Source organism: Marmota flaviventris, chromosome 3, assembly GCF_047511675.1.
Source record: "Marmota flaviventris isolate mMarFla1 chromosome 3, mMarFla1.hap1, whole genome shotgun sequence".
Lineage (NCBI taxonomy): Eukaryota > Metazoa > Chordata > Mammalia > Rodentia > Sciuridae > Marmota > Marmota flaviventris.
In genome coordinates this window covers 84,150,097-84,177,837 of record NC_092500.1, presented here as the reverse complement: position 1 = coordinate 84,177,837, position 27,741 = coordinate 84,150,097, and the positions used below count along the sequence as shown (strand labels likewise).

Genomic DNA, 27,741 nt, shown 5'->3' with positions numbered 1-27,741 from the left:
AATAGTGTAATAGGTTTTCCTGTAACACTAGTACTTTTTATTCAATTTGATACCTGAAGAACTAATGAAACCAACACTATATTTTAATAACTAGGCTTTTTAGCACTTTTTTCAAAATAGATATATTTATTATAAAAACTATACAAACTGGTTTTTTATTACAAATTATCATGAAAGTTTTTAAATAATTTGTATCCTTGTTCCCAAAAAAAAAAGGTGTTCCACCTTTTATAGTCTTGACTAGCAGAGCATTCTAAGGGTACCAAGAACAACTCACAAATATTCCATTTAACTGTTAGAATGTACAAAGATTGAAGAAGCCAGAGTCCCTACAGTAAATTATTTTAAATTTGAATAAAAAGTCTTTTAAGTGTTACTGAAGTTACAAACAGTAAAAAATTACCTACATTAAATTTTTCAAAGCAAATATGGTTTGTTTTCTATTAGTTCATTGTTCTTATCCTTCCCAAAATACTTTTAAAAGCAACAGTTAAAAGATCTTTCCAATTACCCAAAGCTTCAATAATCTTTTGTACTTTGAAGAAACCATAAAACGTAACATCAATTAAATAGTGGTTACCACACACATGTGTGTGCCCCAGCCACCGTGGACCTCAGCATCACTCAGGCATGTCAGAGAAACCAGCTCACAATCCAGCACTCTGACAGGCGAGAAGAAAGGTCCTGAGTGGGAGGTGCGCAGCCCAGGGATCCAAGTGCTTTCTTGTGGTGAAACAAGGTTATGGAAACTGAAGGGGCCCTCTATAGACAATCCAAGGTGGTCTTAATTAAAGGCTGGCTCATTGAATACCTGAATCCTTTTTGACTCTCGCCTCATCACTTCAAAACACAGATCACAGAAAAGGCTTTAATTACAGAAAAACAATTATTAAAACTATTTTACACCAATGCTAACACAGCTACTTTAGCAGGGAAAACTTAAGTGCAGATTTTTTTAAGGTTGTTAATGTCACTGTAGATTAACAGAGGGATCAACGTGTTTCCTTGAGGGGGAAGGGATCCATGTCATCTAATGCAGCTTAAAATAAAGATCACCACTTAATTATTTTTTGTGGTACTGGGGATTGAATCCAGGAGTGCTTTACCAAAACTAAGCTATATACTCCATCCCTTTTTGAGACTGGATCTTGCTAAATTGCTGAGGCTGGCCTCAAACTTGCAATCTTCCTGCCTCAGCCTCCCAAGTTGCTGGGATTACAGGCATGTGTCGCCATACCTGGCTGTCAACACTGTTTTATAAAGCCTTGAAAGAAAAATAAAAGGCCATGTTTTGGAATCTAGATAAATCATCCATAAAAATTCTACTATCTATATAAATTGACCGATTTTCAAATAACAAATAATTTAGCTTTTTAAATTACCATTTTAAGCAATAAAAGTCAAAAACAAAGGAAAACTACTGAATTATACACTTAAAAATTTAAGTTGTTAAATGTTATGTATATTTTACAGTTAAAAATCTTTTAAATATTGAAAAAGTTCCTTTTGGTTAAAAAAAAAAAAAGACATGTAACTTTGTAGTCAGATGGCTTTTAATAAGAAAATGAGTTACTTCTCTATATATTCTGACATTTGGGAACTCAGTATCAGATCCCTAAACCTTTAAACAAAGGGGTGAATAAAGATTGAATATTTAAATAACTCCCCCTCCCCAAGTTTAGACAGACTCAGGGGAGAAAATTATTCAAGGAGTTATAAAAAGAAACACAGGGGCTTTTCAGAAGAATCACTGTTTTTTATTTTTATATTTTTTGATGAACCTATTTAAATGGAATATGTTGATCATACATGTATAAACCAGAAAGTAATTTCCCAAGTATTGGAAAATAAGGAAAAGCCTCCCTACCACAACTGTTCAGTTATACTTCTCATTCTCTCACTTAGAATCATCCTAACTCCCTAGTGTACCCTTACCACACGTCAAAAAGGACACCATGATCTCATGCAGGGCCGATCCAATATTAGGTGGGCACCAGGGGTGGCTGATGCAGTCTGGACATGAATTCCAGAGCTGAGGCAGACTGACTAAGCCCATGCCATCTATAGAAGGAGGGGCGTCCTCTCTCCAGCCGGCTGTTCCTCCTGGAAAAGCTCTTTTATCTGGGTTAACCGGCCATAGAGCCTTTCTCTCAGTGGAGGAATATGGTAGCTTGGATCCAGAATGTTCGTTACTCTGCGCTCTCTCTCTTGTTTCCACATCTTGTATGGGTGGGGAGGGAAAAATGGTCGCCCTCTTTCTCTTCGAATCTGTAATGTAATTCCACTTACAGCCAGCATACCCCATACTGCCAGAATAATGAAGTCTGAAAAAAAAAAAAAACCAGTAGAGAAGCACCATTTGAACACTTGTATTTTAAAATCTAACATATAATCCTTCATGGACTAAGTCTGGGTTTTCCTTTCTAATATCAGAGTTTGTGGTGAGTTGGTCTACCCATGTACTTTCTTTTGCTCACAATCTAAGTAATGAGTGGGGAAGCTGCTGTCTTTATTTTTGAAACTAGGAATTCTCTATTAAAGGCATCCAAAAGTTCAAACAGGTTGGAAAAGAACCAATTGTTTGGATCCTTGGCATTCCAACATTAAGTAACCATGCCCACACACACCATTTTATATATATATATATATATATATATATATTTTTTTTTTTTTTTTTTTTTTTTTTTTTGGCAGAAAGAGGCTGAGGGGAAAGGCAGTGATTTAGTTATACTTCACATATGTTCATCAAGGAAACTAGGTGCTGCTCATTTCCTTCCCATTCCACTCTCCTGTTTGACCATCACTCCAGGTTTTGTATTTAAGAGTCTTACCATTATTTTGAAAAGGCACATTTGTGAAAGCTCTGTGGAAATCTGTGTGGAGTGCTCTCCTGAGAACATTCAAAGTGATGTAAGAAAGGCTTGTGTACATGTAACTGTCAATGGCCAAAACCACCGCGTAGGAGCCAATAATGCCACAAGACAGGATGTTCAGCTGTGGAAGAGTAGAAGAGTTTAGGCATAATCCCTGGTAGAATGAGAGTAGCTTCTAACTCTCACTACTCATCTCAATCACAGAGGCACATGAAAAAGGACCAAGAAATAAATGTTACCTGAAAAGATGAGCTTATCAAAATACAGCCATGTGCCACATAAAGACAGACTGCATATACAACAGCAGTCCCACAAGATTATATCACCTACTGACACTCTCTTAGTCTGTATAAGTCCACTCTATGATTTTGCACTGACAAAATCACCCAAGGATGCAGTTCTCAGAATGTGGCTTTATTATTAAGCAATGCATGACTGCACACAGAAAATAAACTTCCCTGGGCTTGGGTTGTGGCTCAGCAGTAGAGCACTCACCTAGCACATGTGAGGCCCTGGGTTCGATTCTCAGCACCACATAAAAGTAAATAAAATAAAGGTATTGTGTCCAACTACATCTAAAAAATATTAAGAAGAAAGAAAGAAAATAATCTTCCCTGTGAAAGAACTTCAACACCAACATATAATTAAATGAAAACAGCTAGACCTAAGACTACCTTCTCTGTTCCAACTGCTGAAATATATTGACAGATGATGCTCCATTTGATTACAACAAAAGAATACCATGTGATAATCATACATAGAATTTATTTCCTTTGCTTTCCTAGTAATAAGACTATTTAGAAGCAGATAATCATACAGCCCTCCCTAGTGAATAAAAACATGCAATCAGTGATCAGCTGAAAGCCCGGGACATATAATGAATACATCTAACTTGTGACGAAACACTTACTATTCTTAGGCAGCCCATGAAAACTACTGGAATGAGGACAGCTATACAAGAGAAGGTCACCCAGAACACACCATCGTCACGAAAAACTTTTATGTTTCCTGAAAAAGCAAAAAGAAATCAAGAGTAAACAAGAGGTTTCCCAACTTAAATTTTCTCATTATGAGAACACAGACATATACTGAAGGCTTAAAGCAACAACCAGGGAATATGTTGGCAACTAGAAATGAACTGATATTCTTCATTTCTGTCAATATAATCCCCTTTGAAAGGTGGTCTAGAAGGGGAGGGGAGATGATAAAGGTAAATGCTCTTCATGTAGTAGCAGGATAATTTTAGAAGAGGCTACAACAGTTCCAGCTATTCCATTCACTAGCACTGCAGCTCTGGACCTCAGCTTCTTAACCCATAAAAAGACTGAATTATCTCTACACTCTCAATCACCCCTTCTATATCTAATAAGTTCTATGTTTCCTGTTTTGTACTGGTGTGGGGAGACAAGTAAAAAAAGATTCAAAGTTATGAACCAACACAATACAAGCTGCAAAATCCTCTTTAGATTTTATCATCAACCCATATCCTGATACACCACTGCATACTGGAGGAAATCAGGGACCAAAGCTAACCATTCTTTGCTCCTACCAAACCCTTTTCCTGTCACATGACTCCAATATGTGGCACAGCTTAGGGTGACGCATAACCAATACATGCAAACTCTTTATAAAGTGAGTTTTAAAAGCAAAAGCAGGGTGTGATGATATATACCTACAGTCTCAGCTGCTGGGAAGGCTGCAGCAGAAGAACCACTTGAGTTTAGGGCCAGCCTGGGCAACATAGCAAGACCCCATCCCAAAAGAAAAAAAAAGGTCTGATGATTTATTATGATGCTGGCACGTCATTTGTCTATACATGGTGCTATAGCTTGAGACCTATATGTCTTGAGCAGAGGCTCTGACCTTGGGACTCCATATTGTCTTAAAGCCATCTGCAACATGCTACAATGAAGTGAATTTATGGATTATATTCTTAAGTTCAACTACATTAACCAATGGCTTTTTTTTTTTAAAGTTTGCCAAGGATTGAATAGAGTTATTATACACACAGGTGAAGAATGGACCTTTTCAGAGAATGACCTCTTTGCTACCCACATAACATGAAAATAGTAATCTAATCAGATCAGAGAGGTCAGCTAAATATTTTACAAATTACATTGCAAAAGTATGAGTTTGCATCCACTGCCAATAAAGAAATGCTCACTCTAACTGTTCTTGAGCTATGAGATAGTTCATAAATAAATATATATACATATATATGTATATTGTATATGCTAAAATTATTTTCACCAATAGAAATAGTTCATAAAAAAGTTTAGAGACAATTGCTCTAGGCTACTTTTTTTTTTTTTTAAAAAATACCTTTATTTTATTTATTTTTTTGTGATGCTAAGGATCAAACCCAGCGCCTTGCACATGCTAGGCAAGTGCTCTACTGCTAAGCCACAACCCCAGCCCCCTCTAGACTACTTTTATAAAGATGAAAATGAAGTCTTTATTATCTCATCACTTCTATCCTACTAAAGTTTTACAGATGATGAAACAGAGCTGCAGTCAATGCCTTGTCCAAAGTTAAAAGCCAGGCAGGGCACAAGGGACAGCCAGAATGCATATTACATTTTTTTTTCCTGATTTCCAAACTTAGGCTCATTCTACTCATCAAAAGCACACTAACTACTAAAAATTCTAACTTACAGTCCCTCATCCTTTAGGGGGAAACCCCAGTACATGGTATTTGATGTAGCCCATCTGGGGAGGGCCTCGGATCTACAATTTCAACACATACCTCCCCCTGAGAATCTGTCATTCAGCCAAGCTTAAACACAACTACTTTTCACCAGACTTTCTAAACAAAAAGCCACCTGTAAGGGGCCAGTAGGAATGTACTGGGCTATAGGTTTGCTAAAGTCAGGACAAAAGGCCTTGGACAGTCAGGAAACACACAGGTTGTCAATTCTCTCTGGTCTTAAAAAATAATCTTTAGTGAGCCCAGGGACACTGACTTGTACTGAACACCTCTTATATTATATTGTGTGTTCTTAAGAGGTGTCAGCCTCAGGAAACTGTTATTGTTAATCTAACATTTCCATCAATTTTAATATTAATGTAAGAACTAAAATTATCACAGAAAGGAAACAGCCTAATAGAGTATCTTTGAATGTATTCTTCTCTTCGCATTTTGTAAGTCACTGTACAAGCTAAGAATGTTAACTCACATGTTATTTGGATTTTTTAAATTAATAGAAATTAAATTAAAATTCCAGAATTATCCTTGGGCTACTGCTCTAGGGTGATTACCAGCAGTTACCTTAAGAACACTTGGGGCTTAGCAAAAGGCAAGAGTGGAGGTGGAGGGTCCCTGGGAAGGCTGAGGATACAGTGTCAGGTTCCCCAGCTCAGCTGCCATCACAGCACTGCCAATTTATATGGGAGATATATTGGGCTTCTGCTTAGGATTTACTATAGAAAGAGTTCCCAGATTAAAAAAATAAATCACTGTTCTGCCATAATAAGAGTCCTCTTTGGCTCCACTTATTCTCACAGAAATATACAGGCACAAAGCCACCTCTACAGACATTCTATGATACGCCCAGTACAGAGTGCCTCTAAGAAAGTAGTTTTTCTTTTTTTCTTCTTTTTTTTTTTTTTAATTTTGAGACAGGATCTAAGTTCCTCAGCATCTCACTAAGTCATTGAGGCTGGCTTTGAACTTATGATCCTCCTACCTTAGCTTCCAAAGTCTCTGGGATTACAGGCGCATGCCACCACGCCCAGTGAAAGTAGGAATTCTTATTTGTGTAGGCCTTCTCTAAAAGAGCCACATCATCTGTGCAAATTCCCACAACTCTTCAAAGAAAAGTGGAGAAAGGCAGCACCACTCCAGGATCCAAATTCCTGACAAGGCAATATTTGAGTCTAGAGAGCCCAATTAAAGTCTTCCAAACAATGAACCAAATACACAGAACATCAGCCACACATCTCCTACCCAGCGGAGTGAAGAAAGTCACTGAGGCAGTGAGGAACCCCAGCACCAGTCCAACACACAGCATGCACAGCGGGAGGACTCCAAATCGCCACCATGTAGCCACCAAGAAAATCCCACCAATGGTTCCAGCTACAGCTGTTAGGATCAGGCGAACTGTACAGAGGAAGAAGATGCACTGTTTAATCAGGAAGAGCACTTCCAACCACATGCCTCAGACACAGTAGCATTATCAGAGCCAGCCTCGGCCTTCCCTGGGTCAGGCCCCACTGACCCTTTAGCAGTGCCATGACACCAGCATGGAGCAGGCCTATCCAGGGAGGGGTCTAACCACCATGCTAACCCCCAAAGGCAGGTGACAGGCTTGGCTTGTCATTGAGTTCAGACTGAGGAAGGTGACAAGTATTTTGTTAAATGTGATGGGGTGGTGAAGAATGTTTACTTTAAGGTAAGGAAAATTTTATCATTTTGATGTTATACATTTTGTATCTTAAAGTTTATAATCAAAATGGCCTTTCATTTCCTAAGTCCCAAGAAATTTGCCATGCAGATTAAAAACCTGAAGAGAAGGCCTGATTGAGTAGTGAGATACTTGGTGCATGGCAGGCTGATTACTTCACACATGCAAGGGGACATCACACACAAGTCCAACCTCAGAAGGAAAAGTGAAGTGTCAACACAGCAGTTTCTCTCCCTCCACCCCCTACAGTACTGGGGACTCAACCCAGGGACCATCTACTGGGCTACATCCCCAGTCCTTTATATTTTTTTTATTTTGGGGACAGAAACTAGCTAAGTTGCTGAGGTTGGCCTTGAACTTGCAATCCTACTGCCTCAGCACCCGCCGAGTAGCTGGGATTACAGGTGTGCACCATTGTGCCCAGTTCAGCAGTTTCCATTTTGAACACCCAATTAAACCATCATTTTCACTTACCGTCATACTTAACAGGTGTCAGCCTTGTGACTAATATATAAAAGAAGAATCCCATGAAGATAAAGCCTATGAAGAATAATTCTAGTAGCAAACCAGCAGGCAACAAAAAAAAAAAAAAAAAAAACAAGCTATGGTTAGGTCCTCTTTTTACAATGCAATTCAAATATCTGATCTACCAATACATGCTTACACTCCTAGAATAGTCACACATTATGGCATTTGAAGAAGAAAAGTAATTATCTAAAAGGCAGGAGAAATTGAGAAGTCACCGGGAGTAATTTTATTATTAAATGGATAAATATTTAAAGTATGGTATTAACTACCAAACACCCTTTTATATATGTAAGTCAATTTCAATTATTATGGCCAATTTCATAGTTCATTTTAATACATTTGTATTTTCTACTTAAGAGCACTTTTGTCATCTGTTTCTAATCTGAAATTACATACTAAATTTCAGCAGTTATATAAGCAAAAAATGATATTATGTGAAAAATTAATTATATGTGAAAAATAAAGTATTCCAACAGAAAATGTGACTTTACTATTTTTTTAAATCATCTTACCTTGATCCACTAAAATACCTGAAAATAAAACCATATATATAACTTTGTTTCCCACCAGTAAGTCTAATCCTGATTGAAGATGGAGCTCTATTTTCTCATATTCTTCTCAGTTGTTATTGGTAATATTTTTCCTGTATTTTAATTTTAATATGTATAACATGATAAGTATCAACATAAAAGGGGGGAAGAAAAAAAAACCCTGGTAATATCTTTGGGATTTTGCCCACAGTCTAGCAATTAATTCTTTGTCACAGAATCATTCTACAGTTTGAGGGATTGAGTCTTCCTCATAATACTCTTATCCAACAAGAAAAAAGTGTTGCAAAACAGTTGCTATTTCAAACACTATCAAAGCAAATTCAAGAGCTTCATTAGACCAGGATCATGTGTTCACTCTACCCATGAAGCTCAGTGATCAGCTTGCTGGTAAGAATTTTTTTAGGCAATTGAAAATGTTACCTAAAATGCAATCCAAAGAACTGAAACCAATTCAGTAAGCATAATTTCCATTCCATTCCCACACAGTTTCTCTCTGTGATTTCTGAAACTCCTCTGGGCAGCTAAACCTCCCAGGACTGAGCAGGCATTTTGCCTTTCTCTATTTGGTAGCCCTGGAGTCCAGGAAGTCCATCACCATCACCACAATCCACACAGACTAGGCAGACACTCTCATTTCTAATCCCAGTTATTTTTAGTCACTAGCAGACCTAGCAAATAAAGAAGTTTTCCAGACAAGCCAAACTTTATTCTCTTATGAAGAGGAGGTTGTACTCCACTTTTGAGAGAAAAGGAAAACATTAAAATGCAGGACCGGCAATGTAACTCAGTGGTGTTCTTGCTAGCCTGAGCAAGGATCTGGGTTCAGTCCTCAGAATTATAAAAATAAAATTTAAAAAATGCAGAGCAACTTAATAGAAGCATCAAAAGAACCCAGCCACAAACCTATGAGAACAGTGGACAGACGTGCTCACACTCCTTACTGTTCATAATTCCCCAGCAACATGGAAAACCAAAGACAATAAAGAACATAAGTAGTATCTACACTGGTCAAGATACCTGTTTTCCAGAATCTGTGTCCAAAGAAACAAATGAAGAGACCAAGCATTGCAAAAAGAGTAAAGAACACTTTGGTAGATACTCTTCCTGAAGAAAAAAAAAAAATGAAAATTTAGTAGATAACACATTGCAATTTAATATTCTATGTTTAATTAGTAAAGCTCTATGAAAAAAAACTGAAGTGAACTGACAAGGATTTATCTCATACATGTATAATTTATCTTAAAAATATCCTTCCCACCCTTAATGACTTAAATCTATGTAGGCAATATCAATGGGTGCTTCTATGACAAAAAAGAAGACTACATGCTTGCTTATAGAGGTATACAATATTAACTATGACATATTCTTTGTAGTAGGGTAAGCAGTAAGAGTGTGTTAAAATAACTATTCAATAAATAGTTAAAAGGAAAAAGGGGGGTACGACTACGGAGTAAAAAAGATTTATGAGATACATCAACTAAATACAGTGTACATATGAAGCCTGGTTTGAATTAACCTGTGGAAGACAACTGGAATACTATTGGGGAAATATAAACTCTGAATGTTAATTTGATGCTATTAAAGATTATTTTTAGTATTTAAATTGAAAATTGTGTTGGGGCTGAGAATATAGCTCAGATGGTAGAGTGCTTGCTAAGGCCCTGGGTTCAATCCCCAGCACCACAAAAAAAAAAAAAAAGAAAGAAAGAAAATTGTGATATGATACTATGGTTATATTTATGTATGTGGTACTGAGGATTGAACCCAGGGGATGCCCTACCACTGAGCCCAGCCCTTTTTGTTTTGAGACAGGGTCTTGGTAAATTGCTCAAGTTGGTCTTGAAATTGTGATCCTCCTGCCTCAGCCTCCAGAGTCACTGGGAATTATAGGCATGAACTACCATGCCTGGCTCCTATGGTTTTATTGTTTTTTTTTAAACAACACTTATCCATGGTGGTGCTATTTTAGAAAATAATAATAGATATTGAGAGAGATTTGTGAGTTAAATGGTGTCTAGGAGTTTACTTTAAAATAATTCAGTGATAAAGGATAAACAGAAAATGGGAATGGTGGCACATGCATATATTCGTAGATACTCAGGAGGCTGAGGCAGGAGGATCAAAAGTTCAAGAACAGCCTCCACAAGTGAGTGAGATCCTATCTCAAAATAAATAATATAAAGGGCTTGGGATGTAGCTCAGTGGAAGAGTGTTCCTGGGTTCAATCCCCAGCACTGCAAGGAGAGAGACAGAAGAAAGCAGGAATACAGCTGAAACATGACAATGGCCTCAAGTCAAAATTGTTTATGCTCAATAATTGATACATGAAAGCTCACTGAAGTTTTCCAAAATGAAAAACTTAAACATAAACTCACATTAAGAAAACATTAATGCGGGCTGGGATTGTGGCTCAGTGGTAGAGTGTTTGCCTAGCACATACGAGGCCCTGGGTTTAATCCTCAGCACCACATAAAAATAAATTAATTAATTAAATAATGGTATTGTGCCTAACTACAACTAAAATAATACATTTTAAAAAAGGAGAACATTAATGATACTACAAATCACACATGTACTAATCACTTCCAATCTTGGGGAAAAAATATTACATTAAAGGCAACAATAAATCACAATATGCTTCATGTTGTCAAAGAATCTCTAAATCTCATGACCCTTAGTAGGTACAAACGTAAATATGAATGCCATAACAATGCAAAAGATTTAGTTTATTTAAGAGAAATATGTGCTCACAAAATTCCCCATCATCACTGGGCATGGTGGTGCACGACTATAATTCCAGCATCTCTGGAGTCTGAAGCAGGAGGATAGTGAGTTCAAAGTCAGCCTCAGCAACTCAGCAAGGCCCTAAGCAACTTAGCAAGACCCTATCTCAAAATAAAAAGGGCTGGAAAAATGATTCAATGGTTAAGCACACCCCTGGGTTAAATCCCAGATACCAAAAAGAAAAAAAATTCCCCATCATCATTACTCCTTCAAGGTAAACACAAGAAAGTAATCCCTGAACTAACAATGAAAACAAAACCTCTATGTAATAATCTCATATAAAAAAATGTTACAAGCCTGCCACAAATCAAAACACACCAAGCCAGGCATGGAGGCTCAGGCCTGTAATCCCAGCAACTCAGGAGGCTGACGCAGGAGGATCACAAGTTCCAGACCAGCCTCAGCAACTTAGCAAGGCCCTGAGCAATTTACTGAGACCCTTTCTTCTTTTTGAATGCTGGGGAATGAACCCAGGGAACTGAACCCAGGGACACTTCACCTCTGAGCTACATTCCCAAGCCCTTTTTTTTTATTTTTTAGTTTTAGGTTGACAACAATATCTTTATTTTATATTTATGTGGTCCTGAGGATCGAACCCAGTGCCTTGTGCATACTAGGCGAGCACTCTACCACTGAGCCACAACCCCAGCCCTCCTCAAGCCCTTTTAATTGTTTGTTTTGAGATAGGCTGACCAGGAGGGGCATGGATGTGAAGGGCTCAAGAGAAAAGAATAGAGGAACCTGGACATGATTCACTGTGAAAAATGCAAACACACATCTGCCTGGATCTCTTGCATTTTCTCTTTCAAGGATGAGCATCAGTAAAAAACTGAGTGGTGATACCACCCTTTAATTGGGCTCCTGAACTTTCTCATAGGCCCGTAGTAAAATACCTTCCTTGTAAAATTAAATTTCAGCAAAAACTCTAATGAATCAGATTAGCAAGAACCAGGTCCCCACCACCACCATTTGTTATCTGATCGCCCTCAATATCTGATCAGGTTCCTCATCTTCCACCATCCCCCAGGTGATGTCTCATCACTCTGCAGTGCCTTCAGCAAGAACCCTCTTAGGTCAGTTAGACAGAATTCCTTTTACCTCTCATATTCTCTCTTAGTAACATTTCATTCACTGACCACACCCACCCCAGCCACCTGCTCTTTGGCTATATATTCCCACTTGCCCATGCTGTATTCAGAGCTGAACCTACTCTCCCCGTACCCACTGCAAAATCCCATTGTAATGGTCCCTATACCGACTAAAATACCCTCCTCTTCTCTGTGCTTTCATGAATGTCACTAAATTTTTTCCTCCTTTAACAGAAGGATACAGCTCCAACAAACAAAGGGAACCCTAATCCCTGTCTCAAGCACAACTCCTAGACTTCATTCTTCAGAGCAAAACTCCTTGAAAGAGCTATTTGAACTCATTCTCCAATTCCCATCCCCTTTGCTCTTGAACATATTCCAGCTATCGCACTCCACTGGAACAGCTCTCAGAGGCACCAATGTCCTCCTTGTTGCTGAAGCCAGTGGTCATTTTCAGCCTGTTAGCTGACCTCTCCTCAGCATCTGACAGTTGATTGCTCTCTCTTCCTTGAAACTCTTTCTCCTGCCACCTTCAGAAAACAGCCAGGCACAGTGGGACATGCCTGTAATCCCAGCAACTTGGGATGCTGGGGCAGGAGGATCACAAGGTGGAGATCAGCCTCAGCAACTTAGCAAGACCCTGTCTCAAAATCAAAACAAAAAAAGGGCTAGGGATGTAGCTCAATAGTACTGTCCCTGGGTTCAACCCTCAGTTGCAAAACACCAACAACAAAACAAAAACCATTACATTCTCTTTGGGCTGTGGGTATAACTCAGTAATAGATCACTGACCCAAATCCCTGGGTTCAATTCTTAGCACCACAAAAATTAATTAAATAAAAACAAAAATCAGGGCTGGGGAGATAGCTCAGTGGTGAAGCACTTGCCTCGCATGCATGAGGTCCTGTATTCAATCCCCATTACCACATAAAAAATAAACAAACAACAACAAAAGATTTTATATATAATTTTTTAAAAAATATATCACTTTCCATTTACCACTCCTGCTGCTCCTTCTCAGCCACCTCACCAGGATTTTCTTCATCTCCATATCTGTGCCACCAGGGCTCAGTCCTCAGACCCTTCCCTTTTCTATATACTCACTCATCCATTCTATGGTCTTAAACGCCATATAGTTAACCTGATAATTTCCAAGACAATCTCTAGCCCAGCCCTCCCCTGAATTCCAACTGCTACATATAGCCAACGGTCAGCTGCCCAACTCCACTTGAATAGTTAAGAGTGTTCTCAAACTGCACATGTCCAAAACTGAATTCTGGGTATATTCTCCCAAGACCACTCCCAATCTTTCCCACCTCAGTGAATGGCAGTTTGCCTTCTCTAATTACTTAGGCCAAAAACTAAGAAGTCATCCTTAACCCCACTTTCTTCCACTCAATCAATCCATCATCAAACCCTATATCAAAAATACATTCAGCCACTCATTGGTTAAATCTGGGACAATCTGGACTGAAATTAGGAAAATGCCATTTGGCAACGACTAGTAATAAATGTTTCAGGCAAAGACCACTGGATGCTAAAACTAGCAAGTGTGAGTTTGAGAATGAGATTATTTACAAACACTAAAAATATCTCCCCCAAAAGATATTTTAGGTAAAAACAGTGACTTTATGGCAGAGAAGACTGGCAGAGGTCACTAACCAAGTAATCAAGTTATCACCATTAATGGGACAGATATGAAGAGAAAAGGACACATCACTTCCTCTCTTTCTGCCAGATATGCATAATCTGAATGTAATCATGAAGAAGCATCAAAGTAACTAAGACTGAGGACTTTCTAAAAACTAAACATCCTGTACTCTTCAAAAAAGGTCCAAGTCCTCAAAGACAAAAATAAGACTAAGAAATTGCTCCAGATTACAGAAGGCTAAGGAGACATGGAAATTAGCAAGGTGGTGTCATGAACTGGACTTTGGGCAGGAAAAAAATTACTTTGTGTCTTTTAAAGGACATTAGTGGATAATGAGTAAAATTTGATAATATCTATAGATTAAATAACTGTATTGTATCAGTACTAATTCTGTGTAATTAGGGGTACAAGATCTTTCTATCTGCAACTTATTCTCAAATGGTTCAGAAAAGTATTCAATATACATATATGTATGTTTTTATAGGAAGACAGGATGAAGCAAATAGAACAACATGGAAACTAATGTTTGAGAAATCAGGGTGAAGATTATGCAAAAATTATAGCATCTGTGCACCTTTTCTAAGAAAGTGTTTCAAGATGACACATACGTGCTGGTCCCACTCACCTTCACTGCCACAACTCTCCTTAAGCTACCATCCCTCATCTGGATGACTTCCATGGCCTCCTAACTCATTCTACTACTTCTGCTCTTGCCCCTGTCTTTTCTCCAAAAGGAGCCAGCAATCACATTAAAGTCAGATGGTGGCGCTATCTGCTTAAAACCTCCCAATGTCTTTCCATTTCCTTCTGATATAATATATCTACTACGACCTGCGAGGGCACACTACCAGCCCTGCATCTCTACTGTGCCCTCCTCATTCTTTTCCCACCACTGTTCGCACTGCCTTTCTTCAGGCAGTCTTCTGGAAGAGACTTTGGTACTGGCGATTCCCTCTACCTGGAAGGCTCTGTCCCCCGATATGCACATGGCTTCCTGCCTCCAAGGCCTTCCCATATTGTACTATCTCAGATTTTCTTCTCACCTCTACCAATGTGGCCCTTCCCAATTTTATTTTTCTTCTTAGTACTTTCTCATGTATTATATACTTTACAAATTTATCTTGTCTTGAATCTCCCACTAAATATATATGATATATAAGCAAGATGATATATATATATGTGTGTACATATGTAAGTATTTTTATTTTGTCTGGTTTGTTCACTGCTATATTCTAGTGCCTAGAACAGAGAGTAGAAAAACGAAAGGGCTCAAACCCCATTTGCTGAATGAACAAAAAGCATTTTTTAATATTCTAAAGTTCTATATCTGTGGAAACAGATCTGCAAAGTCAAAGAAAAATCTGTCAAAGTTTAAATCCATACACTCACCAAGGGAAGCACAATTACCCTCCACTGCCTCAAAGCTGCAAGCGTATGTGTGAGCAGGAACATAAGCAGCAGATGTATTCAGGAATGGATCCCGAACGATGACATTATAAATAACTCCTTGACCCCGCAGGGAGGAGAAGGAAACTCTTGTCTTATCATCAGCTGTTAGAGTCACCAGCTAGAGCCAAAAATAATGCACAATTAGTGTTTAGACTTTTTTTTTTAAAAGCTATTCTATTAAAAATACCACCTACATATACCAAATTGCAATTCTGTTTAAAAGCAAAAATTACACCAACCCATTTAGCTTTGTCAAAAGACCAGCCTACATGGTTTGTATGTGCTAATATAAACAGTTCTTACACAAAATGCCTCCAAAGTTTTAATTTAATATGTTAAATGACATTAATATCTAATATAAATAAAGTCTAACATCTATATATTAACCTAATACAAATAAAATCTAATTATAAACCTAATAAAAACAGTATGCAAATGCTAGTTAGTACAAAGTAAAAAATTTGGTAGGTTTTTTTCTTTCTTTTTTTTTTTTTTTTTTGGTAGCAGGGATTGAACCCAGGCATGCTAAACCACAGAGCTACATCCCTTTCCCTTTTCATTTTTTATTTTGAAATAGGGTCTCGCTAAGTTGCTGAAGCTGGCTTGAACTCAGAATATTCCTGCCTCAGCCTACAAGTTGCTGGAATTACGGCATGCACCACTGCACCTGGGCATTTGTTTTAGTTTAAATAACTAAAACAAGAGCAAAAATCATAGTTAATTTGCTCACTACTCTTTCTTTAGTACTCAGCCCAATCGCTATTACCAAATCTTCAACAAGTGTATGCTCAATATAACCATACCGAGCTCAACGTAACGATAATACATAGAACTATAACTAGTGTAAATGAAGAAATTAAATATTTGAGTTTCCAAAGAAACAGTCACAAGCCTTCTAGAAGGGTACCACTTTTTAAAATTATTGCTCAGCCTTTAAAATACATGCTCTCTGGGCAAAAGATTAGTCAAGTTTAACAAAATATTAATCTTATCACCTACATTTCCAAGTTTTTATCATGCAAAATCTAAACTACACAAAAATGTTAATAATACAATAAACTCTATACCACATAATTGTCAATATTTTACCGTATTTTCTTTTCTATTCCTTGCTCCTTCAATTTTTTTTCTTGCAGAACTATTATAGATATCATGACATTTTACTTCTAAATATTTCTAAATACTCCTAAAAGAGTATTTCTCAAACATCATGTCCCTTGAATCACTAAGGGAATCTAGTAAAATGACTGATTCTGTCAGTCAGAGGTGGCTTTTGTTGCTTTTCTAACAATCTTTTAGGTGTTGACAATACTCTACACGCATCTACCACATTCTGAGTAGCAAGGTACTAAGAACATTCTCCAATCTAACCACAATGCCAGTCTCACCTAAGAAAATTAATAATTTCTCATTATCTAATACAGATCCATTTTTTCCCTTAATGTCTTCTATAGCTTTTTTCCTTCTTACCCAACATTCAAGTTTAGCATCTGTTTTGCATCTCTAATCTCAGTAATCTAGAATAGTCCTTCCCACCACCCTCTCCAACCTACCCACCACTCAATGATTTTTAAAGAGATTAAGTCAGTAGTTTTACAGAATATACCACAATCTGGGTTTGTCAGATTGTGCTCAAGGTCTAATTGGTTCTTTTAACCTTTATATTTCCTATAAACAAGAGAATCAAATGGAATGAACAGTACTTCTTAATTTGTGAGTAAGCATGATGAGTTTTTTTGTATTAAGGCTCCTCAGAATTGTGCAATGACATCCCAGGTGACACACATACAAAGTAAGACCTTACTCTTCAATAGGCTATGCCTACAGGCTGATCATAATATGCCATTTTAATCCCTTCTTTCTACATAACCTGGTGATCTATTAACCTTCTAGGAAGAATCATAGCAATCAGTCTAAAAAAACCTCACCCACCAACCATGACTGAAGGAGGACCTCATATGACATACTGCTATCAAGTACCTTGCAAGATATGAAGTTAAAATCCTGGCCTCCACAAAAGGAATCTAAATCATTAAGTCTCAAATTCTAATATACACAAGAATTACCTGGGGGATTATAAAACACAAATTCCAATTCAGTAGTTCCAGAGTGAAGCCTAAGAAGAATCTGCAATTCTAACAAACTCCCAAATGATGCCAATGTTGCGGGTCTGTGGTCCACACCTGGAGTAGCCAGGGTTTACAGGGATTCAAAAGCTCAGAGAAAACTTTTGCTCCAAGTTAGACTTTGAGTTTGGTTCAAATATTAATACCGATGTGCAATTTCTCATTATTATTTAGACACTACAACCTTCATACTTGCCAAAACTATTAAGCCAATAGTTACGGAAGTTACACAGAAAATCACTTCAACTTCCCTCTGTGTCTCAAGATCATTAGTCACAGATGTAGCTGCAGCCTAAATTCAATATAGTATATCTGTATCTCTCCAAAGGGTAACATCATTCTGGCCTATCACTAGCAATAGCTCCCCATTTGATAACAAAATAAAAGGGAATAAAGTGGTTATCCCCCCCCCCAAAAAAAAATCAAGAAAACAGTAAAGCAATAAGGTCCTGGTAGGTTCTCCCCTCAACTTTTTCAACAGTGTCACAATAGCCACACGACCATGAGAAACAGATTTACCTTGACAGCATTGGCCTTCACCTCGGGCACCTGGACCATCCTCTGCATGTGCTGGAGCAACACGTCCTCAGTGAGGTCATTCTCAGGCAGGAAATACTGATACACATCATACTGCAACCTCCACCTAAAGTCCCGGCCTGTTCCCACGTCACATGGCGGAGGATCTGCACCTCTAAAGTCAACCAACAAAACTGAACATCAATCTCATGTGGTGCAAGCCCCATCTACAAAAAGGAACCAAAAGCTCTAATTTCAAACTTCTGCAACAATTCAAATATAACAGTTCACCTTTTGCAATGGCATAATTGGTATTCCGGAGAAAAGTAACATGCTGTTATGAACTGAATGTTGCTGTTACCCAAAAAATTCATGTTGAAGTCCTAGCCCCTCATATAATGGTACTAGAAGGTGGGCCTTTGAGAGATAATTAGGTCATGAGGGTGGAGCTCTCCTAAGTGGGATTACTGCCCTTATAAGAGACCCCAGAGAGCTCTCTAGCACTTTGTGTCTTGTTAAGGATACTGCAACTAGAAGAGGGCTTGCTCCCAACCGTTCTGGCACCTTAATTTTGGACTGCTAGCTTCTAAAACTGAGAGAAATAAATGTCCATTCTTTATCCAGTCTACAGTACAAGTTGATCATCCTTAATCCAAAACTCCAAAATCCAAAATGTTCTGAAATCTGGAATTTCTTGAGCACAGATATAATGCTCAAAACACTTCAGATTTTGATTTTCAGACGAAAAGTACCCAACCAGTAAAACCTATGCACATATTCCCAAATCCAAAAAACTTCCATCATCTGAAATCCTTGTGATCTCAAGTATTTCAGAGAAGGAATACTTAATCTGTGCTTTGTTATAACAGCTCACCCGAAGACACACCAAGAGGCGAGTGCAGTTAAATAACCAAATTCTAATGTCAGGATTATAGTGAACTGCCAGCTGTGCCATCTGGTGTGCCTGTGGGCACATCAATGAACCTCAATGACCCTTAGAAAAACCTCTCTGTAAAACAAGAGCAATCGCCCCTTCTTCATGAGATATTTGGATTAAAGGATAAAGAACATGTAGCACTCAGTACTACATATGATGCACAGTGCTGAGTGCCACATAGAGAATTCTAATGTTTTTCAATGGAATTGTTGCTGTTAAAATAGAAATTTAAAAACTGAGGGCCAGGCACAGTGTGATTGCCAGTAATCCCAGCAACTCAGGAGGCTGAGGCAGGAGGATCACAAGTTCGAAGCCAGCCTCAGAAACTTAGTGAGATCCTATATCAAAATTTAAAAAGGGGCTAGGGATGTAGCTTAGTGACAAAGCACCCCTAGGGTCAACCCCCAGCACCAAAAAAAGAAAGAAAGAAAGAAACTGAGGCAGAGTTTTAATTTTTAAAAAATCTTATAAAAGGATATTTCAGAGCTACAGAAGACTTTCTATATTAAAATGCATTATAAAAATTAAGATGCACTTCCAAATTCACAATAGACACGTCTGGCTTTTTCAAATAAAGAATGAAGGGGCAAAACATTAATTACAAATGACAGTTCAAACCAGGCACAGTGGCTTGGGAGGCTGAGGCAGGAGAATCGTGAGTTAAAAGCCAGACTCAACAACTGCGAGGCACTAAGCAACTCAGTGAGACCCTGTCTCTAAATAAAATACAAAATAGGGCTGGGGATATGGCTTAGTGGTTGAGTACCTGAGTTCAACCCCTAGTACCAAAAAAAAAAAAAGTTGAAATATTAGTAATAAAGTTTAAATTACAACAATTTCCTTCCCCAAAAAAATAAACAATTCAATTTCACTACAGAGAACTACGGATCTCAGAAAGTTTGCTAAATTTACACAAAATTCAGTCATGACTATTCTAAAAGCAGTTTTAGGAGACAGAGATGGTCATACCTTGCATAGCCTAGGTTTGCAGGGGCAAACTCAATAGTTGTTTCAAAGAAATTATACTCCAAGTAAACGTTGGGATCAATGTCTAAATCAAACTCCAAATTACAGCCTCCAGGGATAGGATCTGAACGAAAAATAGGAAAGTTACTAACAAAGAAGTCTTACATATACAAATCAGGCTCAGAAAAGTGGAGTGTTAACAGAACTTCCCATGTGGAAGTTAAATATAAACACAGAGCTTCTGCTTTTATACTATTTCAAGGACTTGGTTAAAGAGGAAGATCATGGGGATGAGGACCCTAGACCAGGGACCATTTTAGGCTTTGTGGGTCTGAGGGTCTCTATGACAACTGCTCAGTCCTGCCCTTGAGACACAAAAGCAGCCACAAATAATACACAAATGAACAGGCACAGGTATGTTTCAATAAAGTTTTATATACAAAGACAGACAGCAAGCTGGATCTGGCTTACCATCTCCAGCATGCCAATCTCCAGAGTTTAGTCAAAAGTGACATTTTTAAACTGAGGTCCAAAAATGGGTTTCATGAGCTCCACAAGCACCCTGAAGTTGCCAAATATTGAATTTCTACATTTCCTTGGGAGAAAACTTTTTATTATATTCTGGAGTCTGTGACTCAAAAAAAAATGCTTAAAAATCTGAAGATGGGCGGGGGGTGGGGGGTGGGGGGGGAAATCACTGCCAAAAAGAAAGGGAACTCCATAGGTAACAGCTGTAGGGGGATGCAGCCAAACATGGGGCACACATCTATAATACCAGTGAATCTGGAGGCTGAGACAGGAGGGTTACAATTTTAAGGCCAGCCTCAACAAGACCCCCAGCAAGACCCTGTCTGAAAATAAAAAATACAAAGGCCTGGGATGTAGCTCACTGGTGGAGTACCCCTGGGTTCAATCCCTAAATCCAAAAATAAAAAAGGTAAGGGCATCTACTTTTCATATGGCCTCTTTCAACAGAGAAAAATGGTATCATCCTCACTACTGTAGGAACAGTCATTGTGTTTCTACAAATGAGTAAATATAGAAGACCCTAGGGCCATTTATGTGAATAGCACTTGAGTATTTAATCAAACACAAGATAGATTTTGGTAATTTGATGTTAATCATGTGACTGAAATAGCTCTTTTCTTGTTAAGAATCCTACTGAAGTCACTTGACATTAGCTCAACTCCATATGAAGAACTGTGTGTTATGCAGTCATATGGAGAGGATAAGACAGAGCAGGTTAACCAATCTAAAGATTTAGATCACAACTTCATACACTCATCCATCTATTCCCACAGCTGAATCTTGGTTTCCACAAACTGTTGGAATTCTGGTGGTAGACTTCCCCTGGTGAGAGCTGAGATGGAATATAGTGTATACTTCAATATTATGTGGAATCTTCCTCAAAATTTTGAGCTTTTTTTAATATTCTTTCTCTGCACTTACAAATATCTACAACACCTAAGAAAATGATATGCATCCCACCTGAAGCTCTACTTTTTGGGGGAAGGTTACAGGGTGGGTTACACTGTCTTTGATAGAAGGCTGAGGTCTATGGATTTGTTTGTTCGTTTTTGGTACTAAGGATTGAACCCAGGGATGCTTAACCACTGGCTGGGTCATAGCCCCAGCCTTTTTTTTTTTTTCTTTGAGACATGGTCTTGCTATATTGCTTAGGGCCTTGCTAAAGTTGCTGCAGCTGGCCTCAAACTTGTGATCCTCCTGCCTCAGCCTCCTGAGCCACTGGGGTTACAGGTGTGCACCACCATGCTTGGTGAGTCTATAACTTTTTACCAGGTAATTACTCTTTAGTTACAGAAATTATTCCCTTTCCTTGATTCTGATAATCATTCGAATTCCACCTCCTTTACTACCTATCACTCCTCTCCTTCCCTTGTTCCCTAAACTTTAAGCATGGCCTAATTTCCCTCACCTCACCTGCGCTGCTCAATCACTGTAATCTCATTTTCATCCCTCCTGTCTATGCCACTAAGATGACTCCCATTAAAAGCCACCACTCATGCTTTATTACTATCAGATGGACCCTTCTGGTCACTTCTCTGGACCTCCCTACAGAGTTCTGTTCTCCACTCCTTACTAAGGCTGCACCTCTGAGCTCTTCTCCTACCTCCAAGACCACATCTCAGTCTTACGCTTATTCCTCAGCAGTTAATATCCCCCAGGCACCCAGAAATGGTGCCTGACAGATAGTAGGAACTAGGAAAGTATCTGCCATTTCCCCCTAGTTTTCTAAGTACATGCCTGGACAATTTCACTCACAGGATGGCTTTTCCTTTGCTGAGTATCTAACCTCACTCCTCCATTCCAGGTCCATATTTTAACTGTCCACTATGCACTGTCATCCATATGTCCAACAATCCCATCTGGGATTCACTGCGTCTCAAACTGAAGTCATCATCTATTCCATTGCACCCCATAAAACATCCAATACAACAACCCTGTTCCTCTGCCTACTTCCATCGCTATCTCCAAGCTGTCCATATAGGAAGTCTATGTACCCCTCTAGTAATCCCAAACCACTGGTCATTGTGTCTTATCAATGCTACCTTCCAAACATCTCAAGACCAGCCCCTCTTCTCCACCCCATCTTGTGGCCTCAGCTCAGATCTTCATTTCCCACTCTGAACCCTCAAAGCTTTACTGAGTCCTGACTCTGCTGTGCTTTCTCCAATCCACTCCCAACACCGGCTCCAGGGTTAGCTTTCCAAGATGAAATGGACCCCATCATTCCTCTGCCTGGAAACTCTACACTTCCTTAGAACTGACCTCAGGATAGAATGCAAACTTCTTGCTGTATAAGGCCCTTTGCACTCTGATTCCAGCCACACCCACTTGCCACACTCCTCCTTCAAAACATTAAGCTCACTGCTTCCTCAACTTAGAAGAATCAACTGCTAAGTTCTGTTTCTTGCCTTTCTGTTTCTGCTTTTCCAAGAGCTCCTTAAATATACTCTCCCCATCACCACCTGAGCTTTCACTCATCATGCTCACTTTGAGCTCCCTTGCTATTAAAATATTTCTGATTAAATAGCACTTACAACAAGCAATCATAATAGGATAATTTTCCTTAAATTTTCACAAATACATCCCATATTCCTTATAGTAATCGAGAGTCAAAGACAGGTTACCTCTTTCTGAGTACGAGAGTGGAATGGCCACATTTTGAACAGGCTCAGCATCTGTAGTCTCCAAATACCAAGTGCACATACTCTGCTCTGGTCTAAGAATAAAAACCAGTCCTTTGTCATTGCCTGTTCCTGAGGTATTGGGAAGGAGAGTCTGCAATTAGGAAGAAAAGTCACCATGAATAGGAAGTTGAGCAAAAGACATAGAATTGATCCAGTATGCAAGGCCTATTCCAAATATACTCAAATGAAAAATAGGGGACGGGGAGGAACCAGCCCTTCCTTAAATAATTAAGAAATTCTTTTCATCCCTATGTTCACATGTTCACATCTATAAGTAGAATTCTTTAAAATGCACTATTGTTTTAGTCAGTTTGGGCTGCTATAACAAAGTACCATAGATTGGGTTGTATATAAAGAATAAAAATTTATTTCTTATAGTTCCAGAAGCTGGAAATCTGAGCAGAGTGCCAGCATAGTTAAGTTCAAGTGAGAACCCTCTTCCAGGCTGCAAACTGCCAACCTCTGGCTGCATCCTCACACAGCAGAAGGGGCACCTCTTGTACAAGGGCACCAATTCCACGTATGAGGACTCTGCTCTTAGGACCTAACACTTTCCACAGGACCCACTTCCTAATACCAAGACACCAGGAGTTAGGATTTCAACATATGAATTTGGAGAGGACATATTCACTCCATAACAAAAATCTTTGATCAGAAATTGAACAATGGATTTTACAAGCATTTTGATTCACCTGAGTTAAAATTTACTAAGACGATAAAGATATAAATCCCAACCCAAAGGAGTTCAGTTTCTAGAAAGCCTTTTGTAACTAAGTTGTAACAAATTATAAACTGCACATGAAGTATATCATTTGAAAAGTTTTGATACATGCAGACACCTGTGAAACCATCACCAATTCAAAACAATGAATATATGCAGGACTTCCAAAAAGTTTCCTGAGCCCCTTCCCAATCCTTCCCCTACACTCCTCTCCCTATTACATCCCCCAATCCCATCTGTTTAGAAATCTTCTTTACTAATAAAATGCTTTTTTAATAATAAAAGATTAAGGAAGCAAACTCAGAATGCTCTTTTAAAACAAAGCAGGGGACAGATAAAGGAATCAGATTCAATTTGACAGGCATACACAAAAATGACTCACGTATTAATTAACTGTAAGGTCAATGGATTCCAAGAAACAACAAACTGTCATGATAACCCAAAAACCAACAGTTTCTAGGATGCAGGAAACAAACAATTCTCACACAGACCTCTCATTTCTAGGTGCATGCAGTTCTGGTCATCATCTTCTAAACAGTATGAATAGTGGAACTAAAAGTGGCCCAAGAAATGAAAACTTTTATAACTAAGATTTTTCTGCATGGAATCAAGGCCCAAGATGCTGTTCAGCCAGATCTCTTTGGTCATTTATTATGTCAACATTTCTTTATCAAAGATCTGTTTTCTCAAATGTAGGAACAGGCATCACAACTATGTTACTAAGCTGCTATGAGAATTAACTATATGGAAATCAAACACAGAGGTTCCCAAACAGGAATCAGAGGGTTCTCTAAGTCTCCAGAGGCCCCTATGAAATTGTATTTTGCCTAGGAGAGGGTGTCCACGAACAAGCAGTCTCTGGCTTCAAGAGTTTAAGAAACACAGATTTAGCACAAAGTATCTAATAAACTTAAATGCCCTTCCCATCCTCTCTTATTGTCTTTGTTATCAACTGAATCCTATCATTTGTGACAACATGGCAGAACTGGAGATCATTATGTTTAGTAAAATAAGCAAGGCACAGAAAGATAATTACCAAATGATCTCACTCACATACAGAATCTCAAACAGTTGATTTCACAGAAGTTGAGAGTAGAACAGTGGTTGCCAGAGGCTGGGGAGAGTAGATGGGGAGAAGCTGATAAGTGGGAAGGAAGTTACAGTTAGATAAGAGCAAGTTTTAGTGTGCTATTTGCCCAGAAGAATGGGTACAGATAATTATAAAGCACTGTTTGCAAAAGCTAGAAAAATTTGAATGTTTTCACCTTGAAGAAATGATAGATATTTGAGGAGGTATGTTTAACCTGGTTTAAACATTACTCAATGTATACACGTATCAAGAAATCACATGGCACCCCATAAATACAAGATGACCAATGCCTATCAAACTGCATATGTACTGGGTTGAGACAGGTTTGTTAACCAAATTCCAGAACATTAGAAGATAGGCATGGAACAAATAAAAAGTAATTTCACACAGGGCAAAATTCATTCATTAGTCTAAGGGTTCATGTAGGCCAAATACAGATTTGTGAAAAGTTACCATAAATGACTGATCCTAAAAAGTTCAAGTTAATCCAACTAAAAACTTTCCAAAGTTGAGGTTAGCTTAAGGGGTTAGTGATGACATCTACAGTAGAGTTCTTAACTCTGCTGGATGTGCAGCGCAAGGCTGGATGAACTAGGTGTTAATTCCTTCATTTGGTTCAAAGCCAGCCTCAGCATCTTATCAAGACCCTGCCTCAAAATAAAAAATAAAAAAATTTTTAAATGGCTGAGGATGTGACTCAGTGGTTAAGCATCCCTGGGTTCAATCTCCAGTACCTGCCCCCACCTCCACCCCCACCCCCACAAAAAAGAATTCATTTGTTTACAAGAGAGACTCCAAAGGATAAAACTGATCACATAGGGTTCTCAGTAAGCTACAACAAATAGCTAAACGACAATGGAAACACATTAAAATATATTATCAGAAAAATTATTTAAGGACCCACAGAGTGAGAAAATGAAATGGCAGGAAAACTTAAGTGCAGAGAAGAGACATCAGGCACAGGACCCCTCTCCCATGACTTGGCTCTCCAGCTCTAAGTCAGAGGCTGGCACACTGGCACATGTCTACAATCCTAGTGACATGTGAGGATGAGGCAGAAGGATCACCAGTTGAGGCCAGCCTCAGCAATTTAATGAGATCCTGTCTCAAAATAAAAAATTAAAAGGACTGGGGATGTAGCTCAGGGGTAAAGCATCCCTGGGTTCAATCCTCAGTACCAAAAAAAAAAAGAAAGAAAGTACTGAAGTACTAACATCTGCTGCTCTCAATTACTAACCTGACAACACAATCTTTTTTTTTTTAATTTTTTTTCCTTAGTTGTAGTTGGACAGAATACCTTTATTTTATTTATTTATTTTTATGTGGTGCTGAGGATCGAACCCAGCGCCTTGCACGTGCTAGGCTAGTGCTCTACCGCTGAGCCACAACCCCAGCCCCCAACTCAATCTTTTTAAGACAAAAGACATAAACATGAAGAGACATCAAATTCTAATGCTTATACCACACATAAGACCTAAACATATGGAAATGATATTTTTGCTGAAATAATTCTTCATACATACCTGAGAAAAAGAAAGTGTTGTATTCCGATACTGTGAGTGTATTTGGAAAATAAGGAAAGTCACATTACTTGAAATATGACGCAAAATAGCTTCCTCTGGAAACAGCCTGTTGAGCTCGAAGTATCTGAATTTCCCCACAGAAAATTCAAGAAAACCTACAATGGGAGAAACTTTTCATTATAATACTGTATCTCATTTGTAAACACCACATTCAAAAACAAATGTAGAATGCTAATTTAACCCTCAGAAAACTCCATGAGGTAAATATTATTGTCTCTATGTTATGGATGAGGACAATGAAGCTAAAAAGGTGAAGCAGGGCCTGGGGGTGTGGCTCAGTGGTAGAGCTCTTGCCTAGCACGTCCAAGGCCCCGGGTTCACCAGCACCAGAAGAAAGAAAGAAAAAGGAAGGTGGAGCAGTCCACATGAGGTCATTCAACTAGTAAGTGGTGGAGCTGAGAACTAGAATGGATGTTTGAAAAGATGTGAACATCCAGATGTGGTGGTGCACATCTGTAATCCCAGCAGTTTGGGAGGTTGAATCAAGAGGATTCCAAGTTCAAAGTCAGCCTCAGCAACTTGGTGAGCCCTGAGCAACTTACTGAGACTCTGCCTCAAATAAAATATAAAAAATGGCAGGGGAGGGCTAGGGATATAGCTCAGTTGGTAGAGTGCTTGCCTCATATGCACAAGGCCCTGGGTTCAATCCCTAGCACCACAAAAAAAAAAAAAAAAAAAAAATGGGGGTGGGAGGGGAATGTGGCTCAGTGGTTGAACACTTCTCTATTAAATCCCTGGTATGGGGGAAAAGAACATGAACAATACTAAGTGCTGAGGATGGACCCAAGACCCCAGAAAATTTTACATCTTGTAGGAAAACAACAATTCTCTTTGGAACAAAGTCTCCAAACTTAAGAATAAGCAATCCTCAAGGATCTTATTTATCATGAATGTGCTACTATTAAAGAGTACCATCTAGTGAATTCTGAAAGAAGCGGGACTTCAACTTAATGCCAGAGTTAATGGCTGTATTATTTTTAGGCTGGTTGCTGAATTGTCATAAGCTTCAATTTCCTCATCTATCAAATGGGGTGTTTAAAACTAACTTGAAAAAGCAGGTACCATCAACATCGACAAAAATGTTTGTCAGGGGCTGGGGTTGTGGCTTAGTGGTAGAGCACTTGCCTAGCATGTGTGAGGCACAGAGTTCGATTCGCAGCACCACATATAAATAAGTAAAATAAAGGTCCATTGACAACTAAAAAAAATTAAAAAAAAAAAAAGTTTGTCAGGTACCCACAATAGACACTTCACATATAATTG

General features: G+C 38.6%; 1 protein-coding gene across 1 annotated transcript in view; it reads right to left on the bottom strand.

Moving 5' to 3' along the window:
• Positions 1 to 1,735: 1,735 nt before the first annotated feature.
• Positions 1,736 to 27,741, bottom strand: part of Tm7sf3 (transmembrane 7 superfamily member 3) — a 36,688-nt gene continuing 10,682 nt past the window's right edge. The window contains exons 2-12 of the mRNA XM_027934205.2: positions 26,419 to 26,573; positions 23,025 to 23,175; positions 19,876 to 19,996; positions 17,973 to 18,144; positions 15,268 to 15,445; positions 9,373 to 9,459; positions 7,751 to 7,831; positions 6,820 to 6,972; positions 3,784 to 3,881; positions 2,832 to 2,994; positions 1,736 to 2,324 (exon numbers count right to left, since the gene is read on the bottom strand). Of these exons, the coding sequence (XP_027790006.1) occupies positions 2,062 to 2,324; positions 2,832 to 2,994; positions 3,784 to 3,881; positions 6,820 to 6,972; positions 7,751 to 7,831; positions 9,373 to 9,459; positions 15,268 to 15,445; positions 17,973 to 18,144; positions 19,876 to 19,996; positions 23,025 to 23,175; positions 26,419 to 26,573 (1,622 nt within the window). The 3' untranslated portion in view covers positions 1,736 to 2,061. The remainder of the gene's footprint in view (positions 2,325 to 2,831; positions 2,995 to 3,783; positions 3,882 to 6,819; positions 6,973 to 7,750; positions 7,832 to 9,372; positions 9,460 to 15,267; positions 15,446 to 17,972; positions 18,145 to 19,875; positions 19,997 to 23,024; positions 23,176 to 26,418; positions 26,574 to 27,741) is intronic.